Source organism: Sorex araneus, chromosome 1 (assembly GCF_027595985.1).
Source record: "Sorex araneus isolate mSorAra2 chromosome 1, mSorAra2.pri, whole genome shotgun sequence".
NCBI classification, from domain to species: Eukaryota; Metazoa; Chordata; class Mammalia; order Eulipotyphla; family Soricidae; genus Sorex; species Sorex araneus.
The window spans coordinates 8,286,883-8,310,866 of NC_073302.1; the positions used below are offsets into that span (position 1 = coordinate 8,286,883).

At 48.6% G+C, this 23,984-nt stretch overlaps 1 protein-coding gene across 3 annotated transcripts in view; it reads left to right on the forward strand.

Moving 5' to 3' along the window:
- The window catches only part of DENND1A (DENN domain containing 1A), a 549,524-nt gene that overhangs the window by 62,899 nt on the left and 462,641 nt on the right, over positions 1-23,984 (forward strand). For all 3 annotated transcript variants that reach the window (XM_055143062.1, XM_055143108.1, XM_055143161.1), the window contains one exon: positions 7,015-7,085. In XM_055143062.1, the coding sequence (XP_054999037.1) occupies positions 7,015-7,085 (71 nt within the window). Of the gene's footprint in view, positions 1-7,014; positions 7,086-23,984 lie in introns of those variants that run through there.

Sequence of the window (23,984 nt, forward strand, 5' to 3'; positions counted from 1 at the left end):
CTCCCCAAGCTTTGCCTCCCAGGAAAGTGGGAGGAGCGAGCGAGTACATCTCCCTTCCTGCAAGCACGTTTGAGCTGTTTCCAGATCATCTTTCCGTACTTAAAAGTCAAGGTGGCTTTCGGCAGATGTGGGCTCTCTTTGCCCCCAGAGGAAAGCATCCTGCCCCAGGAGTGACTGTCAGCAGTGTGTAGTCAGTCCATCACTTTGTCCCAGAGAAAGAGAAACTGCTCTTGGGAGCCAGAAGTGACACGTCAGCCATAGGAGGAAGACGCCTTCTTCAAATACTTGCTATACCCGATGGCAGCTTTGGGTTCTGAGAAGACTGTTGTGCCCTTAAGGGTGCAGAACGGGTGTTTCATCTGAGATATGCTGGGGGGGGGCTTCCTTTTCTCCACGCGTTGGACAGCTTTGGAAACGAAACAAAAATGCTGCCCAGAGATTCCGAGTTGGTTGTTCTGGGTTGTGGTCTGGGCCGGGACTTTCCAAAGCCCCAGGTCATGGTAATTGTACTGGTCCACTAGAACGTGCTGGAACCATCCCGTGGAGAAACAGTGCCCCGGAGGGCCTGAACCAGGCTGGGCTCTGAGCGTGGGGCCTGAGGCAGCTTTCCAGAGAGGAGGAAGTGCTGAGACTTGGGGGATGATGGTGTCAGCGGAGCGAGACCTGGGAAGGCTGTGCCGGGCGGAAGAGCAGTGACTCCCTCAGACTAGTTTGGTGCTCAGTGTCTTTGGCGGGTTCGGGTTGATTTCGCTGCTTCCGCTTGGTCCTCTGAGTTTTCAGCCGTCCCATCTCTGAGCGGGGGATAGTTCTCCTTGCCTCTGAGGGCTGTCGAAGAGTGGCCGAGCTTACGATCACGTCTGGCGTAGGAGAAACAAGTGGTGCCAGGAGCAAGCACGGCCGTAATGCAGTTGGCGTCTCCTGAGAGTTCCGTGCACTTCTCCGGGCCTGGTTCTTAGAGTGCAGGGCAGCGGCGGGTGCCCCGGCCATGAAGGAATGAATGGACGTGTGTGACAGTTAATAATGGAATGTCCCAAAATAAATAAATAAGCAAAGGAATGTCGTGGTGAAACAAGGACATATCTGTGGTCTGAGATACAAGGCCAGGAAGATCACGCAGAGGGTTGGAGTCAGGTTTTTCACCAGGACCCTCAGGTTCCACCCAGCGCCCCACGGTCCCCTAAGCACCACCTGGTGCCTGATTGAACCCCCTCCCCGCAACCAAAAAAATGATATTGTATAAAGTGCTCTGGTCTGTATTAAAAGATTGGCCTGAAATTTGGTGTTCTCGGCATCGTGTGATGGTTCTGAATTAGCAGTGTGTTAAGAGGACAGAAATTCGGCTTTCAGTTCCTTTCTCGTGTAGTCAGAATGAGTGAGCATTTTTCCAGAGTAATGAGGAAATAAGCAGCCTCAAACTAGCCCCCGAGATTGTCTGCAAGTTGTTTATAGGCTCAATGAAAATACTCATTAAGAGTCACTTGGCCATTTGCATTTTAGAGAAAACACTTCTAAATTTATTTATTTATTTATTTTGATTTGCAGAGAAATAGAAAGTGGCTGCAGCTGCACTGGCTTCCTGGCCCCTTAAAATAACTGATGTATATTTATTGGTATGGTATGGGATATGCCGCAGCATGTCAGCATCAGGTGACTATAGCTTACGATTAGGATCTTAGTTTGTTCTCAGTGTTCTAGTTAACTTTGGCTTTTTTTTCTTTAAGCGACTGTTATAAACTTTGGCTTCATGCCACAGAACTGGCAGCCATGTGAACTTAGTCAGAAACCTCGGTAGCTTTAGTATCACTCTTCAGAGCGAGGCTATAGCTGGGGAGAGCAGGTAGAGGAGTGATTCACGGCAAATGCCTTTTGTCTGAATCTCTGGTGGCAAAAGCACTGGAGAGGTGATGGATTATCGGATGATGGAGGAAAACGCTGTGTCTACCTTAGGTGGTTTGCACTAGATTATTTGGAAGAAGACATTCATTCAGCTAGATTCACTGTTTCGCTGTCATCCGATTGTTCATCGATTTGCTCGAGCGGGCGCCAGTAATTCATCCCATTCATCTCCATTCGTCCTAGCCCTGAGATTTTAGCAGCCTCTCTTTACTCGTCCTTCCCAACGGTGCCGCATTGGAGGCTCTTTCAGGGTCAGGGGAATGAGACACATCATTGTTACTGTTTTTGGCATATCGAATGTGCCACAGGGAGCTTGGCAGGCTCTGCCCTGTGGGCAGGATGCTCTCGGTAGCTTGCTGGGTTCTCCGAGAAGGACAACTAGACTCTAAGAGGCCGCGTGGCCGCAAATACAGCTGCGCACTTCTGGGAGCTTTGCCTTATAGTCTTTGGATCATGATTAGTGGCTCTTAAACCTGAGTCCTGTGCTATCACTGATTTCTACGTACTAGTGAGAAACGCTGCTCCGTGGGTCATGAGTTCAGATGCCGCGGGCGCACGGGGTGCGTTTGGTGACTGAGAACCGTCTCTGAAGGCCTGGATGGAAGCTGGGTGCGGGGGTGGGGGGCGGTGGACACGGCGGGAGGAAGAAGCCTGGGTCGAAGCTGGAGACTGGGCGGGGGGCGCAGGGTACAGGTCGGGTAGGGCCTTATATGGATCTTTTTCCTCTACAGTTTTAAAGTTTCTAATATTCAAATTATTTTGGAAATGTAAAATGCATAGTAAATACGTAAGTAGCATAAAACTTTTGAGTTCAACTTTGGTTTTGGCTCGGAGGATTTGGAAAGCTTTGGGAGCGTCGTAGGCAGAGGCCTGACATTGCTCAACATCTCAACATTCGGGGTAAAAGGAACACCAGCACGTTTAAGTGGAAGTGTGACCGTGGAGGGCCAGGGAGGCCGCACGGGCACTGCGGGGGGGAGTCGCAGCGAGGGAGCGAGCAGCGGCAGATGCAGAGTCTGGGCAGGGCAGCGGGCTAGAGGGTGCTGGGGAGCCCTGGATGCTGACATGAGCGAGCAGCTGGCGACCTGATTGTAGTGTGGGAGTGATTGTGGCTTCAAAAACAAAGGGGAGGGGCCGGAGCGATAGCACAGCGGGGAGGGCGTTTGCCTTGCATGCGGCCGACCCGGGTTCGAATCCCAGCATCCCATATGGTCCCCCGAGCACCGCCAGGGTAATTCCTGAGTTCATGAGCCAGGAGTAACCCCTGTGCATCGCCGGGTGTGACCCAAAAACAAAATAAAACAGAAACAAAGGGGAGTCAGGGGTTATACCAGGATTTCCCCTCCTCTTAACAACTAGTGAATTTCAGGAGCTGTGGGTTTGAGGGAGAGAAGCGCTGGTTGTTTGACTAGAAATGCTGCGTAGACGCTCATGCGGGTGGAGTGTAACATGCAGGGGGATGAGGGAATCCAGGCAGAGGTGTCCAAGCTTATTTAGCTTACGGTTCCCTTTTCAGAAAACTTAGTGCCTCTTGAAAGCAAAAAACCCCAAACCCGAAACTGTTTTCTTTAAGCAAACAGAGACTGCCCCCCCCCCCCATTGCACTGGAGGCCACTATTGACTCCCCCCCCACCCCGCCTCCCCCCACCCCATCTTTCTAGCAGCCCTGCAGGGGTGGTGGTGGGCCCCCACCATAGCAGCCATATCACTTATTTGGAGAAAGATCGATCTCAGTCAGGGCGAAAGGTCGGACAGGAGTTTGGGGGCTGCCAGTATTTTTGCATGGCAAGTAAAGCTTGGAACCCGGGAAGTCATCTGAGTAATAATCAGGCAGGGAGAGGCCCAGGCCCAGGCTGGGAGGTGGGAGAGCTTGCCCGAGAGTGACCCCGCAGAGCGGCAGCCAGGAGGGTGGGAAAGGAGGTACGTGAAGGAGGAGGAGTTTGGAGGAGACAGGTCCACCAGCTGACCAGGTGCTGTGGCGAGGGGCAGGGAGGTCCTGAGAGTGGGCGTCGGACCGGTCGAGGTGACTGGTGACCGTGACAGGTAGTGTCAGTGTTGGGGACTTCACCTGCCTGGCTGAAGCATGTTCAGGAGAGAGAGAGAGGAGAGGCAGGAGAGGAGAAGCCCAGAGAGCCGCTGAGGCCACAGGTTACCTGAAACTAAATTAGGGGCGCAGCTTTCGGTGTCTGAACACCTCTGCCTGGTCGTGCTTTTTATTTTCAAGGTTTCCAGTGAGTGCGAGTAAGTTAAACCTGGAAATTTGGGTGCAAGCGGAGTAGAAGCTCCAAAGAACCTCCCTGGAATGTGAGGGTCACCGAACAGATTTGGAAAGCCGCCCGTTATCTTAATCCCAAGGAATGGAATTCTGGGATAAAAATCCAGCCAGTTGCAAAACAGGATTAAGGAAGAGTTTTAGGTTTTTGAAGAAATCTTCCTGTTGCTCTGCGGATGACCTCAGGACATTCCTTTGTTTCATCAAACCCTTTACTTTAAGATCATTTGAATGAAAGGGGAATTTCCCTCTGGTATTTTCTCCAATTTGGTAGCCACAGGGTGCTGACTTCTTGTAGGGTAAAAAAACCACCTTTTTGGGCGTGGGTTTTGGGTCCCACTCAGCTCTGTGCCCAGGAGTCACTCTGCCAGTGCTCCTGCGGACTTTATATGGTGCTGGATGTTGAATCCAAATCAGCTGCATGCAGGCGAGCTCCTTAGCTGCTGTGCTCTCTCTGGCCCCTTGTTTCACTTTTTTCTAAAAGATAAGTATTCTGATTTAGTCTTAAATTTGACAAGGTATAAACACTTTGCATATGAGAGCAGCCAACTCTTTGCAGGTACTGATTTAAAGAGTTTGTCTCTGGGGGGTTGGAGCGATAGCATAGCACAGCGGGTAGGGCGTTTGCCTTGCACGCAGCTGACCCAGGTTCGATTCCCAGCATCCCATAGGATCCCCTGAGCACCGCCAGGAGTAATTCCTGAGTGCAGAGCCAGGAGTAATCCCTGCACATCGCCAGGTGTGACCACCCCCCAAAAAAAAACGGGAAGAAATGATAGTCCTTTATAAGAGATGCAGGTAGGTATTTAATGACAACATGCAGTTTTCTTTCAATTGCTAAGGAAGGAGATACATATCATCACATTTTATTGGGTCTAAAATGCCATTACTTGTAAGATTCACTATTATTTTATGGATTACTTGGAAAAAATTACTGAAAAATTCAGTTGTGAGATGCTGTAGATTTTAGAAGATGTGAAAAGTGTGTGTGTGTGTGTGTGTGTGTGTGTGTGTGTGTGTGAAGTTAATCTTAGAATCTAATGAAACATAAATTGAGCCAGGTATGAATTCTGTCTGTCTGTGTTTCTACCTAGCTGTGGGGCAGCAGAGAAGCTGCTGGGAATCTCTCGGTCGCAGGCTCCTAGCTGGACAGGGAAGGGAAGGCCAGTCTCACCCGCCCCACAGGGTTATAATGAGGGGGAAGGGAGGTTGTGATCATGCAAAGGTAGGGCCCTGCTGGGCATATCCGAGATATTCATCTGGTGGAAGTTAAATGAACTCTCAGCTCTGAACAGGCAGCTCCGAAGGCTGCTTCGCTGAGCGCTGTTGTCAAGTTTAAAATAGAGTTGTTGTAGATGTTTGAAAATATGGTATTTTCTTCTGCTAAAGGATTCTCACTGACTCCAGAAATATTTTCAGTTGTAGTTTTAGACCCAGCGAGGGAAAAAAAAATTAAAATATCATAACCCAGAAGTTCCCATCTCTCAGAAATAACAGCTGTTAACATTCTGTTAGTATGGTGATCTTTTTAAAACGTCGGGCGTATGTACGAAATATAAAGGTAAAAGACTGTGAACAACGAACACATACATGTTTGCCGTTGCCAAAACAGGTGAAGCCCCCTGTGTGGGGAACCTTCTCAAACACTGAGACTAGCACTTCCTATTTTCACGGTAGCCTGGGGAGGGAAGAGGCTATTTCTCTTATTAGAGTCTTTCTTTAAAACCTCCAACGATGAATGGGCACTGGTGGAGGGATGGGTAAGGGACCACTGTATGAGTGAAATGCAAACACAAAAGTTCATAAGTTTGTGACTATTGTTAGGGTGTGGATCGAGATCTCCCTATAACGACAAAGAGACTCCAGAGACTGCAAACAGCAAGCAGGGTTTATTGTAAGACTGGCTAGCCAGGGTCCAGCCGCCTTACGTGGACATGCAGGTCCAGCAGGTTGGGCAAAAGACCCCGAGCTTCTCCAAAGGAGATCTTATATAGGCCTTCCCCAGCCGTTACAGCAGAGCCCGCGCATTTCATAGCCAATAGATTTGTAATATTACAAACTTTCTTAACCAATCCATTTAAAAGGACATCACTCCTTAGCCTATGGTTTTAGAGATCAGTATTCGCGCCAATATTCAGGAATGTCCCGGTTCTGGGGGCAGTCCTGTGATATGGGTCTTGTGATATGGGTCTGGTTATCTGGTCTGACCACCACCCTTCTTGCGACCCAGGGTGCCTGTATCCAAATTCCTTGCTCAGGGACAGATAGACAAGTTATTCCACAATGCGGGCTCCTGTGAAAAGAGTCTTAAGAAGGCTAAATAGATTCCTGTGGTCTGTCCTGGGCCAGTTCCTCACAACTATACATCACAGTGATTCTCTAATAAAAAATTAAAAGTAAGTAAATAAGTAAAACCTCCAACGAAGCAAACTACCTTCTTTCCATGGCTGTTTTCTCCTGGAAAGGGAAGGTGAAGGCTTCTCTGCTCAGCTTCCCTGGTTTTGCCTTCCCTCAAGATTCTTCCTACCACTCTCGAGGTCCATCTGTGTAAGTCAGAAACGCGACATCCGCAGGATTCTAGGACGGACTGTTCTGCGGGCAAGCAGCCCTGCCCCGGGACAGTTTGTGTGGACGAAGCCTCACAGCACTTGTGAGTTTTGACGTGAGAGATGAGCACAGTGAGGCTCAGGGAACCATAATGTGTGACATGTCCCAAACTCCACAGCCACCCGAGCGGTGGGGCCGAGGGTGTAAACCCGCCCCATGCCACAGCTGCTCACGAGTTGGACTCCACGCCGCTCCAGGTCCTGTCAGTAACCGTCATCTTTCTCTTTTTTTTTCCGTAGGCAAAATCCAGAGACCACGTTCGAAGTGTGTGTGGAAGTGACCTACCCGAGGGCCGGGGGCGCACTTTCAGGTACCGCGCCTTGACTGTGATTGGGCATGTCTGTCAGGACACTAAGGGACTATGCTGGCTCAAGTGTTAAGTTTAAGGGACTTTCCATTCCCCCCCCCCACCCTGGTCCTCCTAGGGCTGGCTAATAAGCAGGGTGGCGGCCTGCATTAAGAGGCTCTGCCGTCCCCTGAAGGATGGCTCTCCTCATTATAAGCACTGGGTCTTGCTTTGTGTCTTTCACAGATGTCACGGCTGACTATGAAATATTGTCACCTTGCTAATGAGGAGACTTAGAATTAGGTTGCAAAACAATGGGAAGGGAAATCTCTGAGCTGGAGGGCTGTTTGGGTTTAATTCAGAGAATTTTGTGTCGGCTGGGCAAGGAAGTTGGCAACCAGTTGAAGGAAATACCTCTCTGGTTTTGGTTTCTTGGACTAATTGGGACATGTGATTTTTGGTCCGATTTGGCGACAACTGTGATTTAACAGCTAAATCGAAGGATAAACTTTTTTTGTTATTTTTATAGATGCTAATGTTCCCCCTTTCAGTAGTGTAGGAACCCCGCCCCCCCATAAGATGAATATTGGGGTGGGGTGAGAAAATAAACCAAGTTTGACATGGTAACCTTTCAGTGCCTGTATTATATTGCAAACCATAATGCCCCAAAGGGGAGAGAGACAGAGACAGAGACAGAAAGAAGGAAAGTGCCAACCATAGAAGAGAGGGTGGCGGGAGGGGACATTGGTGGTAGGAACTGTACATTGGTGGAGGGATGGATGTTGGAACAGTGACTGACCATGATACAGTAACTCTGTATCTCAGTGGTACTCAAACAAACAAACAACAAATAAATAAAAAATGACCCTATATCCTGGGGGGAAAAACACACACAAAACCAAATTTGAAAGCTATCAAGAAAGGCTCAACAGGGCGCTGGAGCAATAGCACAGCGGGTAGGGCATTTGCCTTGCACGCAGCCGACCTGGGTTCGATTCCCAGCATCCCATATGGTTCCCTGAGCAGTGCCAGGGGTAATTCCTGAGTGCAGAGCCAGAGAGTAACCCCTGTGCATCGCCAGGTGTGACCCAAAAAGCAAGAAAAAAAGAGAAAGGATCAACAGAAGAAGTCTTTTATTTGGTTTTGGACCACGCCAGGTGGTGCTCAGGGCTTACTCCTGGCTCTGTGCTCAGGGATCACTCCTGGCACACTCGGGGGACCAAATGGGGTGCCAGGGATTGAACCCAGGCCAGCCAAGTGCAAGGCAAGTGCCCTACTCACTGTACTATTGGTTTGGCCCCATATTTTCTTATTCTGTTTTTTATTAGTTTTCAACCATTTTTATCGAGGTGCCAGGATTCACAGTACTGTTGATTATCCTTTCCGTTCATCCAGCCTCCCAGCACACCACACCCATCAGCAGAGAGCCATTCCCCTCCACAGTACCCCGTGCAAGCTCAGTTCTATGGATGAAATCTAGTTCCCCTGATGACCATTTGTTGTTCCCTTACCATGTTTTTTTTTTTTATAAGCCTACTTAATGAGATAGATCCTTAAAAAAACATATGGGGGGGCGGGGGGTATACCGGGGATTTTGGTGGTGGAATATGGGCACTGGTGAAGGGATGGTGTTTGAACACGGTATAACTGAGACATAAACCTGAGAACTCTGTAACTTTCCACATGGTGATAAAATTTTTAAAAAAATAAAAATTAAGACGGGACTGGGAAGGGGGGGTGGGATGTTGGGTTTACTGGTGGTGGAGAATGGGCACTGGTGAAGGGATGGGTTATCAAACTCTGTAAGGGAGAAACATGAGCACAAAAATGTATAAATCTGTAACTGTACCCTCACGTTGACTCACTAATTAAAAATAAACTATAAAAAAAAAAATAAAAAAAATAAAAATTAAAAAAAAAAACATATGGAAGTGGTCACACACACACACACACACACACACACACACACATAGATGAATAGAGCTAAGCCCCTGAAATTCCAGAAAATTATAAATCTTTGAATGTATATCTTTCTTTTTTTTTGCTGTTTGCCAGATAAATTGAACAATAATATGAATAATTCTCTATTAATGTATTTTAAAATTTACATAAAGTAGATGAGTCCTATAAGCATAAAATTTACTAAGAGTAAAGAAAAGTAAGAAAAACCTTAGAGGAAAAATCTGAATAATCTGACAGAGTGATAGCACAGCGGGTAGGGCGTTTGCCTTGCACGAGGTTGACCCGGATTTGATTCCTCCATCCCTCTCGGAGAGCCCAGCAAACTACCTGGAGAATCCCTCCCGCACGGTAGAGCCTGGAAAGCTACCTGTGGTATATTCGATATGCCAAAAACAGTAGCAACATGTCTCATAATGGAGACGTTACTGGTGCCCGATCTAGCAAATTGATGAGCAATGGGACGACAGTGCTAAAGTGCTCTTTAAAAAAATTTTTTTGGGGGGCTGGAGCAATAGCACAGTGGGTAGGGTGTTTGCCTTGCACGCGGCCGACCCGGGTTCGATTCCCAGCATCTCATATGGTCCCCTGAACACTGCCAGGGGTGGTTCTTGAGTGCAGAGCCAGGAGTGACCCCTGTGCATTGCCGGGTGTGACCAAAAAGCAAAAAAAAAAAAATTGATTTTTAAAAAAATTGTAATTTGTCTATTTAATTTGTATTAAGGAACTGTGATTCACAGAGTTGTTCATAGCTGAGTCTTAGGCATACACTAGTTCAACACCAGTTCCACTACCAGTGTTGTCAACTTCCCCCCACCAGTGTTCTCATATCCCCTCCCCACCCCCTCCCTGACCCCCTCCCCACCCGTCAACTTGACAGGCATATTATAAAGTCTCGGTATAACCTGTGATTTTAACGGGGGATTACGAAAGTGCATTTCCGTCTTACTACTCTCCAGGGGAAGGAGTGAGTCTTGGGTGGTGCCAGGGAAGTACTGACTAAAGGAGCCCTCGGCCCTCGACTCTTTAGAGAGGGGCCTGCTGACCTCTTTGGACGGTGCCCTTTCCACAGAAGGAGCTGGGCCGGCCACATTCCCACTCAGAACCTGCGCACTGGCCGTCCCGACCGTGCTTGGGTCCCCCTTGGCCCGCTCGGACCCGAGCCTGTTTGTAGGGTGGAGTCTTTTTCCCAGACTTGTCCTGCTGAGGATGGACTTGGCCTTGGCCGTAACAGCACGCCGTGCAGGGCGGCTGGAGTGTCGCAGTGAGGAGCCGGGTACCGGTGAGCCGAGAGCCTGGAGGAGATGGCGGGGAGGGGGTGCGGCCCGTGGTCAGCTGTGCCCGTTGACGCGTCTCCCTGTCCAGTTCTCTTAGAGAGTCCCTACAGCCTCAGAGCCTGTCCGGCCTTCCAGGCCCTTCTCAGCGGTCTGTTTGTCATGGTAAGAGGTGAGGGCACCCTGGGTCCGAGTGTGTGAGCTGGCTCTCTGCCTCCAATAGTCTGAGACGTCTGCTGTGTGTGTGCCTGTTTGCACCCCTGCCCGGGCCCCGAGAATGTTAGAAGTGGATTTTGACCGGCACCCACGGGCCCTTCCCTCCCTTTCCCCACAGCTAACTGCCGTCCTGACGCGTGTGGACATCATGGCTTTGCTTTTCCTCAACTTTCACCCCTTCAGTGTGTGCCTTCTTGAAAAAATAGACTTTAGCAGAGCCTGTCTCTGAGCTTTGCTGGGATCAGGGCAGCCCTGTGCGTCACGGTGCTCCTGTTCTGCGGCGGGTGGTCCGCTCCCCCGTGTTGGGTGCTGTCTTTCCATGGTCGTGGCCACATCACACACTGGGGTCGCATCACAGAATCCCAGTCCGCTGCTAAAGGTGCTAGCGTGTGAGTTCAAAGTAGGGGAGTGGCGGGGCGCTGTGCTTGCACCAACAGCCGCCTCCCCGGGTCTCCCCAGCAGAGGAACAGAGACAGGGGACTCACGGGATAGACATGGCCCCTTTAATGCAGAGCTGTTAGCATAGTTATAGAACATTGGAGGGGCTTCAAGGTAAGGGTACTCATAAGAGCACTGTAGTTTCTCGGGGGAGGGAGGGAGGACGAGGGGCAGTTCACTGGAGAAGCCTGAAACTCTTAGGGTTACTATCCCACACTCTTTGCATGGGCCCTTCCCTCCCTTTCCCCACAGCTAACTGCCGTCCTGCAGTGTTTGACGGTTACAGGCAATGCCCCTGTGAGTTTTCTCTTACATTGAATCCACGTACACCCCAATTGCCGTGGGGTTTGTGCCAGACTTAGTCCGTGGGTCCTGCTGAACTGCTGTGGACGCTGATGGCGTTCCTCCCCCTGACGGTGTTGGACAGTCTCCATGGCTCATCAGCGTCTTTGTTCCTGTTCTGTGCTGTTTTTCAGGAGGGGGACTTGCTAGGAAGCGCCCCGGGGTTATTCTTGGCTCCCTGCTTGAGGGTGGCTCCTGGCAGTGTTGCCCTGCGGTTCCGGGCATCGGACCCAGGCCGCCTGCGTGCACAGCGCGTGCCGCAGCCCGCTGAGCCCCCTCTCTGGCCCGGTGTCTTCATTCCTTGGCACAGTTCTGTTGATTTTGGCCAACCCGTGGTAGAGATTTGTATAGTATTATCTCATTGTTGTTTCTATTTGCATTTTCATGATGACTAATGAGGTTGTATGCCTTATCATGTGTTTATTGGCCCCTGCAGTATATTCTTTTTTTGAAAGTGCTCATCAGGTTTCTTGCTCATTTTTGGTGAAGGGGGTCGGGGATATGGGGCACACTGGACATTCTCAGCCAGGACCTACTCCTGGCTCTGCACTCAGGGATCATTCCTGAGGGTGGGGCCTTGGGGGACTATATAGGATGCTGTGGATTGAACACAGGCCAGCCGTGTGCAGGGCAAGCGCCCTACCTGCTGTACTCTCTCCAGCTAACTTGCTTTTTCTTTAAGTTGAGTTTTTTGAGATGTGGCTCAGTAGTAAAACATGTGCCTCAGATACATTTTCAGGGTTCCATCTCTGGCACTACAAATGAAATTAAATAAAGGAAGTTCTTCATAAATTGAATTTTTTTTTATCTCCCCCTCACTGATTTGCAAGAAATTATATTATGTATATTTAATTATCTGGTTGTATGACAGTTCCCCCTCCCCAATTTTTCTTTCACTTTCCTTATGGTATCTTTGATCAAAATTTCTTGATTTTTTTTTTGGCCACACCCAGCAGTGCTTAGGGCTTTTTCCTGACTCTGAACTTAGAAGTCGCTCCTGGCAGACTTGGAGGGCTCTATGGGGTGCCAGGGATTGACCCTGTTCAGCTGTGTGCCAGGCAAGTGCCTGACCTGCTGTCCTGTCACTCCAAACCGTAGATTTTAGTATAGCATAGTTTATCTGTACTCCCTACTCCTCTTTTTTTTTTGCTTTTTGGGTCACACCCGGCGATGCACAGGGGTTACTCCTGGCTCTGCACTCAGGAATCACTCCTGGCGGTGCTCAGGGGACCCTATGGGATGCTGGGAATCGAACCCGGGTCAACCGCGTGCAAGGCAAACGCCCTACCCGCTGTGCTATTGATCCAGCCCCTCCCTACTCCTCTTTACATGAAGGTATTTTCCTCTAGTGACTGGAGCACTAGGACAGAAGGTGTGCTGCTTGCCTTGCACAAAGCTGACATGGGTTCCGCTTGCCTTGCACGAAGCTAACATGGGTTCCGTCTCTGGCATCACCCTGAGCACCACCAGGAGTGATCCCTGAGCACTGAGCTCGGAGTAAGCCTTGAGCAATGCTGGGTATGGCCCCCAAACAACAACAAAAGAAACTTACGATTTTGCTTCTATATTTAAGTCTTTACATAGTAGGGGTTTTAGTTTTATATTTATTTGTCACACTGTCACACTGTCCTCCCATTGTTCATCGATTGGCTCAAGTGGGCGCCAGTAACGTCTCCACTGTGAGACTTGTTACTGTTTTTGGCATAGTGAATACACTACAGGTAGCTTGTCAGGCTCTGCCGTGAGGGCGGGATTCTCTCGGTAGCTTGTCGGGCTCTGCGAGAGGGATGGAGGAATCGAACCCAGGTTGGCCGCCTGCAAGGCAAATGCCCTGCCCACTGTGCTATCACTCCAGCCCTTATATTTATCATTATATATATATGTATATAAATATATTTAATATAGATAGAGCAGGTAAACTTCAAACTTGCTTCCTCATCAGTGACATAAAATCTGGGAAACTCAACTAAGCAGAATCAATAAAATATGCTACTCCTCGGGGTTGGAGTGATGGTACACTCCACTATACCCGGGTTCAATCTCCAGCATCCCATATGGTCCCCCAAGCACTGCCAGGAGTAATTCCTGAGTGCAGAGCCAGGAGTAACTCCTGAGCATTGCTTGGTGTGACCCAAAATAGAAAAAAAAAATATATCTGCACGGCAATGCCTGACAAGCTACCTGTGGCAAGCTACCCAAAAAGAAAAAAAAATGCTATTCCTCTAATTGAAAATCATTATTTTTCACCTAATGATCGGGTACTTCAAAATCATAGCTGAAAATTGCCCAAAGTTGCGAGATGACCACTGACTGGGTGGAGGGTCTGGAAGAAACCTTTTCAAAACCTTCTCAAAACCTGTTCCCTATGCTGTCTCGTACTGTGCGGAGCGCGTTGTACACTCGCTGGGGCTCCGTGCTCCGGGGGGCATCCCCCTGCCCTCCGTGGAAGCGACATATGATCTGTCGGCTCGACTTAGGCTTCGCTTCAAAACCCAGGACTCCCAGGGGACCCCTTCCAAGGGCAGCGGGGACAAAGTGGGACACGAGCTGAATGCCCCGTGCCCCTTTCTCTGGGGATTTCTGGTTTGCTGTGACCAACCTAAGTGGAACTCAATACTTGATTTGAAGTACTCTGCGCTTACTTCTGTGCCCTTCTTCATTTGTTCTTAGCAACTTCTAGAAAGTTTTCATGATATTACATAGTGCATTGTTTATTTCCCCCCCAGTTTTAGTGGTTACCAAACAGTTGGCCTTAAGAATCGGGCCTTTGTTCCTTGGCTCTCTGCGCCTCTAAGCTGTCAGGGTATCTGAGGGACCGTAGGTAGGAGCCTTCTGCTATACAGTATGAGTGTCTGGGCATAATCTTCTCTTTGAAGTTTGCTCACACCCCAGAGGGATTAGTTCCCCGCTGTGAGAAGGTGGGTTAGAAGCACTGAAACTACTTTATGGGTCTTTAATTGGAGGATTTACTCTACATTTTGTTCTATAAACTTCTGTGGGAGTTTCATTCTTGCAGTTTTTCTTACACCATGGTATGGTATGTTCTCATTATGAGTAAAATACTAAAATAATTTTAAAATTATTTGATTTCATATTGGCAGATGACCCTGGTGGCTTCCCTGCCCCCCCCCATCCCCTAGTTACCTTTATTACTGATTAGTTTTGGAGTATTTGACATATTTGAAAAATTGTAAGAGAAACAGTATTATGCGATGATAACTACTGTTAATTTGTTGCTGTATTAACACTCTTGAAGTCATTCTTAGCTTGCATAAGTAAAATATCTAAACCTTCCAAAATTCCTGTTCTGCGGATACTTCCTTGCCCTTCGCATAACAAGGTTTTCCCTTCCAAAATAAAGTTCCAGAAAACTTTTCCTGAGGTTAATATGGCATTAGAGGAATCTTTCTAATTGCTATGAGTTGCTACAGCCTATTTATGTCGCATGTTTGCTTATTTGAATCTTTAGATGGTTCCTGGAGTTCTCCTGTTTTTGTGAATAATGCCAGTCAACATCTTTGTGCAAATTCACATCATTTTGAGTAGATTTGTTCTCATTATTTTAGCTTTATTTTTCTGTGTGTGTGTGTTGGGGGGGGCACAATCCATTTTTTATATTCTATTTGTGTGTTTTCTTCACGAACCCGCCTTTACCCGGGCCGTACTAGAAAACCCTAAGAATCTTCTCAGCCCCGCGCACGTCCCGAGTGCCGCCTGCGTGACTGCACGGCTCGGAAGCGAGTGCCCGTGCCAGAGGGTGAGCCTGCCGGGTCCCGTGACGCGAGCCGCCACCCCCCCCCCCCCCCCGCCCTCCGGGGCGCTGGAATGCATCTCCGAGGCCAGCGTCTGATTGCAGCTGACAGCCCCGAGCCCTGGGCACCCGGCAGAAACGGCCTCTCCAGACGGACCCCGCAGCTCAGCCCGCCTCGCCTCCTCCTGGGTCAGCCCCTCGCCAAGCCCGCCTCGTGCTCTGGCCCCCATCGCCCCCTTCTAAGAGCAGCAGCCAGTCAGCTTGGGGCGCCCGTGTGAGCACTCCGGGGGAATCACGCTTCAGACTCCCGGCTCCCGGTAGCGCGGGGCTGCTGCCGACCCTGCCGGGATAGGCATAGCCTCGACACGCTGGGGCTTGAAACCTTGCTGAGCCCTGTGTCCCCTGGTCTGTGAAGGGACCCTGTACCGCGAGGAAAAGTGGCTCAGCCACGTGGAGCAACCGTGAGTCAGGCTGGCTCTTCTCGCCTCTTCGACGCTTTTCCTTCACAGGCCTCTCGGTCTCAGAGCTTCAGTCGGGGTCTGGTCATGGAGGATGTGCAACATTTCATTTCACTTTGTTTATTTTTGCTTTTTTTTGGGTCACATCCGGCGATGCTCAGAGGTTACTTCTGAGTGCACTCAGGAATGACTCCTGGCGGTGCTCGGGGGACTATATGGGATGCTGGGGATTGAACCTGGGTCAGCCGCGTGCAAGGCAAACGCCCTACCCACTGTGCTATCGCTCCTGCCCGGGATGAGCAGCATTTTAAAAGGTTGTTTTGGGGCAGTGCCAAGGGGCGGCTCCCGCCTGTCAGCTCAGGAGGGCCTTGTGGCACCAGGCCCGTGACCAGGCCCGGTCTCCAGTATGCATGTATGCAGCCCTGTCAGCCGTCTGAGAGAGTTTTGAAATATTAACTTCAGACCAACAAGTTTGCTGTCCTGTTGGAAGCAGGAAGGAAGGAGAACAAAAGCCCTCACGGGAGTTGTTTTACTTTTCATCAATTACTCTTAGAGGCACTTAACTAAGTATATTGCTTCATGTCTCTCTCTCTCTTTTCAGTAATAATTCATAATCACAGCAAGCCTTGGAGGAACGGGAATAAAATAACTTTCATGACATAACTGGTTATGTCCTAGTTGTTTAATTTTGTTAAATCTGAATCGACTTTCTGACATGGGTCACAAGTCAATCTACCTGTCCAGGTTGGACTCCACCAAAGCTGCAGAATGAAGGTTTTAAACTGATCCCTGTGCCCTCTTTCCACAAGTATTTGTGGAAATACTGGCATTTCCTACTCAGTGTTAATGTAGAGTTGGAAAAAAATCAGGCTTGTCCAGAAAATCAGGGGGAGAGCAAGTTGTCACTTGTGCCTTGTCAGGGGCTTCTTAGTTCGCTTCACCCTCACCCTTGGTTTTGGACCACACCCGAAACTCAGGTGCTCAGGGCTTACTCCTGGCTCTGCGCTCAGGAATCACTTCCTGCGGGCTCAGGGGACCAGACGGGGTGTCAGGGATTGAACCCCGTCAGCTGCATGCAGGGCAGGTCGGTGCCTTCTCCACTGGGAATCTTTTCAGCCCCCAGTTGTCTTTCTTAACGAATCAGTGTGACTGCTTTAGCTTCAGTTTGTATCCCCTGATGAAAGCGGGTCCGGAGCCCCTGATCCGTGATAGTCTAGGGACAGAGCATCCCTCACTTGAACACGTGGATTATTTAAGCACTGACGTGTCGGTGGGACAAAGGACTGGGACAGCCTTACTGTTGCTACTGCTGCTGCTGCTTGCTGCTGCTACTACTGCTTCTGCTGCTGCTGGATTGCTGCTACTGCTACTGCTGGTACTGCTTACTACTGCTACTACTACTTCTGTGACTGTTACTACTGCTACTGCTGCCACGACTGCTACTATTGCTTAACTACTAATACGACTACTACTCCTATTGCTTACTTATGTTGCTGCTACTGGTACTGCTACTACTACTGGTACTGCTACTACTTCTACTACTACTACTGCTATTATTGCTGCTTCAGCTACTGCTACAACTACTGGTACTGCTGCTACTATTGCTACTGTTGCTACTACTACAACTACTGCTGCTACTGCTACTACTACCGGTACTGCTGCTACTGCTACTACTACTGCTACTACTGCTTCTGCTGCTGCTACTACTGCTTGTACTGCTGCTGCTGCTGCTGCTGGTACTGCTACTACTACTGCTTTTCTGCTGCCACTACTGCTACTACTGCTACTGCTACTACTACTACTGCTGCTACTACTTCTATAACTGCTACTACTGCTATGGCTGCTACTACTGCTGCTACTGCTACTGCTAGTACTACTGCTGCTATGACTGCTGCTACTTTTGTAACTGCTACTACTGCTGCTACAACTGCTGCTTCTATTGCTGCTGCTACTGCTATTGCTACTACTACTACTTCTCCTTCTCTTTCTCTTCCCCCTCCCCTTGCCTTTCCCCTTTCCCTCGGTCTCTTCCCCTTCTCTTCCTCCCAGTGGGCCCAGAGTTTCTTGTGGCAGTGCTTGGCCCAGTCGTGTGGCCATCAGGGCCACGTCCAGCAGTGCTCGGGGAGCAGCAGACTCAGCTGATAGTGCTGGGGTGGGAGGGAACATCATTCTGTGCTGGGGATTAAACACAGGGCCTTGGCAATGTGGGCACATACCTGTACTGCCACACCTGAGCCATCCCACCAGACTCTTCATGGTACTTGTACTTCTTTGTTTGTTTGTTTTGGCGTCGTAGCCGGCAGGGTTTGAGGGCTACTTCCAACTCAGTGCCCCTGATGGTACTTCCAGGAGAACGCAGAGCCCAGGGTCAGACCCAGGGCTTCTGTACGCAAAGGCAAAGCATACTCCAGGCCCCGGAGTTACTGTCTCACTCCTTTCACTGTACTTTCAGTATTGATTCTAAGAAGTGAGGATAGTTTGGGGCTGGAGCCATAGCACAGCGGGGAGGGCATTTACCTTGCATGTGGCCGGCCTGGGTTCAATTCCCAGCGTCCAATATGGTCCCCAAGCACTGCCAGGGGTAATTCCTGAGTGCAGAGCCAGGAGTGACCCCTGAGCACTGCTGGGTGTGACCCAAAAAACAAAAACAAAAACGAAACAACAACAAAAAAGAAGCAAGGATAGTTTTAAAACTTGTAATGCTCCTCATCTTGGATTGCTTGAATAATAATTCTTTAAATTAGAGCTAAGTGAGAGCTCATTGTAATAAAGTGCTTGTCCAGCATCTAAGTATGAAGGATTGTCTCAACTTTCAGTAAGAAAAAGAAGGTTCTATAGGGGCACAAATTAGGTTTTTCTCTATCCATATATTTCAACAGCTAGAACTATAATTGGTGCTTTGTAGGGCAATTACTAAGCACCAATTAGTAATTGAATGATCAAAGTGTAGAGAGGAAGCATTTGTCCAGAGGACAAAGTTGTCATCCAAACTATAATCTGCTTATTCTTTAGAGAAGTTTGTGAAAACCACAACCCAAGTGAAATATGTGTACGTATGTGTGTGTGTACAGCGTCAAGAGTAAGTGGAAGTGGTTATAACCATCGGAAGTCAAATAGATTGTATCTCGAGGTCCCCTGGCTGCCTCCCACAAATTGCCTTTCTCTACTACAATCACATTCTGAATTTCCCCTTAGTGAAATGTACTTGCTTGAATCTCGTGCTTTTCATTATACTCTGCTGCTATTCAAAATTGGTTATACAGGCTGATTTTAAATTGCCATTCTTAAAAGATAACAGAAGATGAGCCATTTATTTTCTTAATGTTTGATTATGTGAGCTTGATTCCAGATTTCTTACAGTTCCTGAAATTTGCAATTTAGAAGTCACCTGGGCAGAAATTACCATATAGTGGAGTCTCACAATTTTTTTATTTATTCCTGACAGTGTGATTCTTCTTGCTGTATCTGGGCTCACAGTATTAGGCCTTTGGCACTGTAGATGGGCAAAAATTCATTGGTCTACTAAGTGATAAAGTCTATGTGCATGGTGTGGTCATCGTCTTTTGTGTTTATTCCTTAAAAAATACAGTCTCAGGGTTGGAGCGATAGCACAGGGGGTAGGGCATTTACCTTGCACGCAGCTGACCCAGGTTCGATTCCCATATGGTCCCCCGAGCACCTCCAGGAGTAATTTTTGAGTACATGAGCCAGGAGTAACTCCTGTGCATTGCCAGGTATGACCCAAAGAGGAAAAAAATAATACAATCTCGATTCCACCAACCTCAGGGGTGCTGAGGAACTGGCTACCCTGCTTTAGTGTTTAGAGGCGTCACCTCCCAGTCGTGCTCGGGGGACCGTGTGGTGCTGGGGGCCAAACCTGGGATGTGTCTGAAACACATTCCAGACAAGTGCTCGACCCCTTGACCCCAAGTGTCTGATCATGTTTGTAAGAACCCTCAGCGGTGGCCGCACTCTGCCTCTTGTTTTCCCGCTAGCACTGAGGGCGAGCGGGCGAGTTCCTGCTGCTACACCCACTGCCCGCCAGCCTGTGCTGGTGCTGGCGTCAAACCGATTAGAATAACCCAAATCAGGATTGCTGTGCATCGTCATCTTGGATCTACGTGATGGCAAATGATGTGGAACATCTGTTCATATGTTTATTCATCGTCCATGTATTTTCTTTATTTTTAAATTTAATTTAATTAAAAATTAAAAAAAAATAAATCACTATGAGACGCAGCTACAGACTTACAAACTTTCGTGATTGCATTTCAGTCATACAATGATTGAGTACCCGTCTCTCCACCAGTGCCCATTCTCCACCACCAGTGTTCCCAGTGTCCGTCCCGCCACCTCCATGCATTTTCTTAGGAGCGGTGTCATAAGTTTTGGGGCCCCATCTCGTGGCCGCCCCCCACACACTCCCAACACTCACACATCTGACCCACCCTGCCCTACTCAGGGCTTACTCCCAGGTCTCTGCACTCAAGAATCACTCCTGGCAGAGCTTGGGGGACTGGGGTTGAACCTGGGTCAGCCACATACAAGGCAAATGCCCTACCTACTGTGCTATCTCCCTAGCTCTTTGGCCCATTTGAAAATGGATGTATTGTTTTTTTGCTAAATTTTTAGAGAGCTTTACATATATATATATATATATATATATATATTTGAATAATGATTCTTTATCAAATGTTCTTTCTGAAAATATTTCGTCTTGGTCTATATTTTTCCTTCCATTCTCTTAGCATCCTCAGTGAGAGAGCAGAAGTTTCTTATGTTAATAAAGTTAGTGAAAACCAGCTTGCCAATTATTTCTTTCCTGGTTCAGGCCTGTGGTGTATCTCAAAAGCTGTCACCATAACCAAGGATATCTGGGTTTTCTCCTATGTTGTCTCAGAGATTTGGGTTTTGCAGTCTTGTCTGTGACCTGTTGTGAGTTTGCTTTTGTGAAGGGAGTCAGGGAGGACTTAGTTGTGCCCGTGGATGTTCAGTTGTAGCATCGTTTGTTGAAAAGACGGTCTCCTCGACAGTGCATTGCCTTTGCTTCCATGCCAGCGATCAATTAACTTTATTAATGTTGACTGGCCAGTCTGCTGAGCAGTCGAATGATCTGTCTGCTCTTTCATTACTATTCTGTTGGTTACTGCAACTTCTAGTCAGTATTGCAGTTAGTGCCGGTGTTCCATCTTTGTTTTCCTCCTTTCACTCAGTCCAGATAGGCTGTGTTGTCAATCTGGGTATTTTACTGGTCCTTATGAAGTTGAGAATCGGGGCCAGAGAGATAGTATAGCAGGGAGGGCATTTGCCTTGCTTGCAGTTAACCCGGGTTCAATCCCCAGCACCCCATATGGTCCCCCAACACCACCAGAAATGATCCCTGAGTGCGCAGCCAGGAATAACCCCTGGGTACCACACTGTGTGGCCCAAAAGGGAAAGCAAAAAACCTCTAAAGACCCCCCAAACCAAAAAGACTTTAGAATCAGTTAACATCCATAAAATAACATATGGGAACTTTGATTGTGATTGCATTGAATTTTTAGATCAAATTGGGAATAACTGACAGCTTGTTATGATTGAGTCTTCCTATTCATGGACATGGGTTATCTTTCCATTCATTTGTTATTTGATTTTGTGATACCAGGCGCTGTAGTGCGCTCTCTCTCTCTCTCTCTCTCTCTCTCTCTCTCTCTCTCCCTCTCTCTCTCTCTCCCTCTCTCTCTCTCTCCCTCTCTCTCTCTCTCTCTCTCTCTCTCTCTCTCTCTCTCTCTCATGCTCACTCTATTGAATCACCGTGAGTTACACTTACAAAGCTTTCATGTTTGAGTTTGTCATACGTGTTGTAGCTCTCTCCATGGGGTTCTTGTACATAGCTTCTAGACTTATACTTAAGTAATTAAAGAATCATGATTTTCAGAGCTATCAATAGCTGGGTTTTAGACATACAATATTTCAACCTCAGTCCCACCACCAGGATTCACCAGTGTTCCCATGCCCCCCACCCCCACCTGCCACTTTGTCGGGCACACGTCAGAGTTCTGTGCTTACAGCTTAGATCTCACATTTCCAGTGTTGTTAGGTCTGCGCTTTGAATATATAGACGTGCCACTCTCCCATACCACCTGTAGGCTTTGTTATTCAGCAACTTTTATTGGTTTAGCACTTTTCCTAAGCAATTATTCATGACTGAATCTCTGAGGAGATGCCAGCCACGCAGCTAAAAATTGCCGGCACATGGCTCTCCCCATCCTGAAAACGCTGGGTGCCCTTGAATGGGAGGGCGGGCTGATTCCCACCCTGCCCTTGCCCCAGCAACTGCACCCACACTCCACTGCCACAGCCACAGCCACACCAGGGCTCAACTCCTCTACTTCACTCTCTCTGCAGAGACACCAAACTGTGAACAATTTCAGGTACCCCGATGTCCAGGCTGAGAACTCTGGGGTCTTCTCGGAGTCGGGGCTGACATCCTCCCCCTCAGTGTTTTGGAAGCCTCGGCAGCCATGTCCACCTCCTGCAGCTGCCACCATGTCAGCTTATTAGTCCAGACCACAGGCCCTGAAGTCTCAGGATGGGCGGACACCTTCTAACTCCTCAATACTGAAATTCCCGTAGGAGTACTCCAGAGTAGATGGGAAGTAACACAGAAGCCAATGAAACGCAACAAAAACAGTAACACTGAAGGCTCCAGTGCCCCAAACAGCTTAGTTTATCCTTAGACAAGGATTTAACATGCTAGTGGTGAGATGGAACAATTTTCACATAAAAAAATGGATTAAAGAATTTAGCAATTTCAATATTGGAGTTTTGTTATCTAATCAGTTTCAACTCTAGAATCGTACCAACAACTGTTGCTTTCTTTCTACATTAAAATAAATAAAATAAGAAAAATAGGGGGACTGGAGTGATAGCTCAGCGGGTAGGGCGTTTGCCTTGCACGCGGCTGACACGGGTTCGATTCCCAGCATTCCATATGGTCCCCTGAGCTCAGCCAGGGGTAATTCCTGAGTGCAGAGCCAGGAGTGACCCCTGTGCATCGCCGGGTGTGATCCCCCCAAAAAAGGGGAAGAAAAATAATTCGTCAAAATAGATTTCCTTGAGTCCATGTATTCAGACTTAAATCCTTTGTTATGGGAAAATCCCTAGCTTAAGCCCTGAGTAGTCAGGTTTGCCCCGTGTGTGTACAGGGGTGGGGGGCTGGGGTGTGTTACTGATCATGGTGAAGACGTTAAACCATTGTATTAGAATTCTCTGTTCTAAGTGACAGAGGCCCAAAGAAATCTGACTTGAGTGCAGAAAGGGACTAGATTGACTATTAGTACTGGGAAGTGCAGCATGAAATTGGCCTTGGCTTTTGCCAGGTCTTGGTCGTCTGGTTATATTTTCAGAGATCTTCGAGCCTTTAGCTCTTGATCTTGTGTCCTTGTTGGGCTCATTTCTGGGGAGTGCTCAAATGGCTTCATCACAGACAAGCTTTTGTGCCACCAGGTTGGCACCTGGTGGAAGAAGTGTTTTGCTGTATGTTGAGCCACATTCCTAGGGCAGATGGTAGAGGGCAGCCGTTAGACCGTGCACAGGTCTCTGACCCAGTCATACTGGGCTCTGGGTGATGAGGGACACGTGTGTGGAAGCCCCTTCAGTGGCTCTTCAGCTGGAGGCCAGAGAGGGCAGTCTCTCAGAGGCAAACCCGGGGCCATTGTAACCGAGAAGGTCCAGTACCAGCGTGGCTGGAGGGCAGCGTCGGCCAGCAAGCCTAGTGATGGGTAGTGAAACAGCCCTACTGGAACAGGCCAGCGAGGTGGACGACGGTGAGTCCCCAGGGGGACCTGCAGTAACCATCTTGCCTTCTTAGTCACAAGAGGTGATTTTTTGGGGGGCGGTGGGGGGGAAACAGACTTTTGGATCAACACCCAGTGATGCACAGAGTTTACTCCTGGCTCTGAACCCAGGAATTAATCCTGGTGGTGCTTGGGGGACCCTATGGGATGCTGGGGATCAAACCCAGGTTGGCTGCATGCAAGGCAAACGCGCTACTCGCTGTGCTATCACTCTAGCTCACAAAAGGTGATTTTTAAAGGACAAGACCAGAAAGGCACATTGCTAGAAAGGGTTGCAGCCTGCTGGGGGATCAGTAGTGGCAGAGGGATCAGTAAGTTACCTTGTTAGTTGGTGTTTTCCCCACCCCACTCTATGGCAAATCTAAACTGTCTTCTTTGCGGGTGGGGGCTTTGGGCCACACCCATTGGTGCTCCAGAGCTGATCTGGCTGTGTGTTCCGGAGTGACCCTTGGTGCTTCTCCCGGGACGATATGTGGGAGCAGATAGAGTTGGGGTCTGCTGCATGCAAGGCAAGTGGCTGTCCTCCTGTACTAGCTTTCTGCCCTAAACTCTTTCCCGGACAAGATAAGGGCAGCTCATTTTCAGAAGGTTGCTGATTTAATTTTGAATCCAGAGCTTAATTTCTTTTGAACCAGTTTTGCTATTAC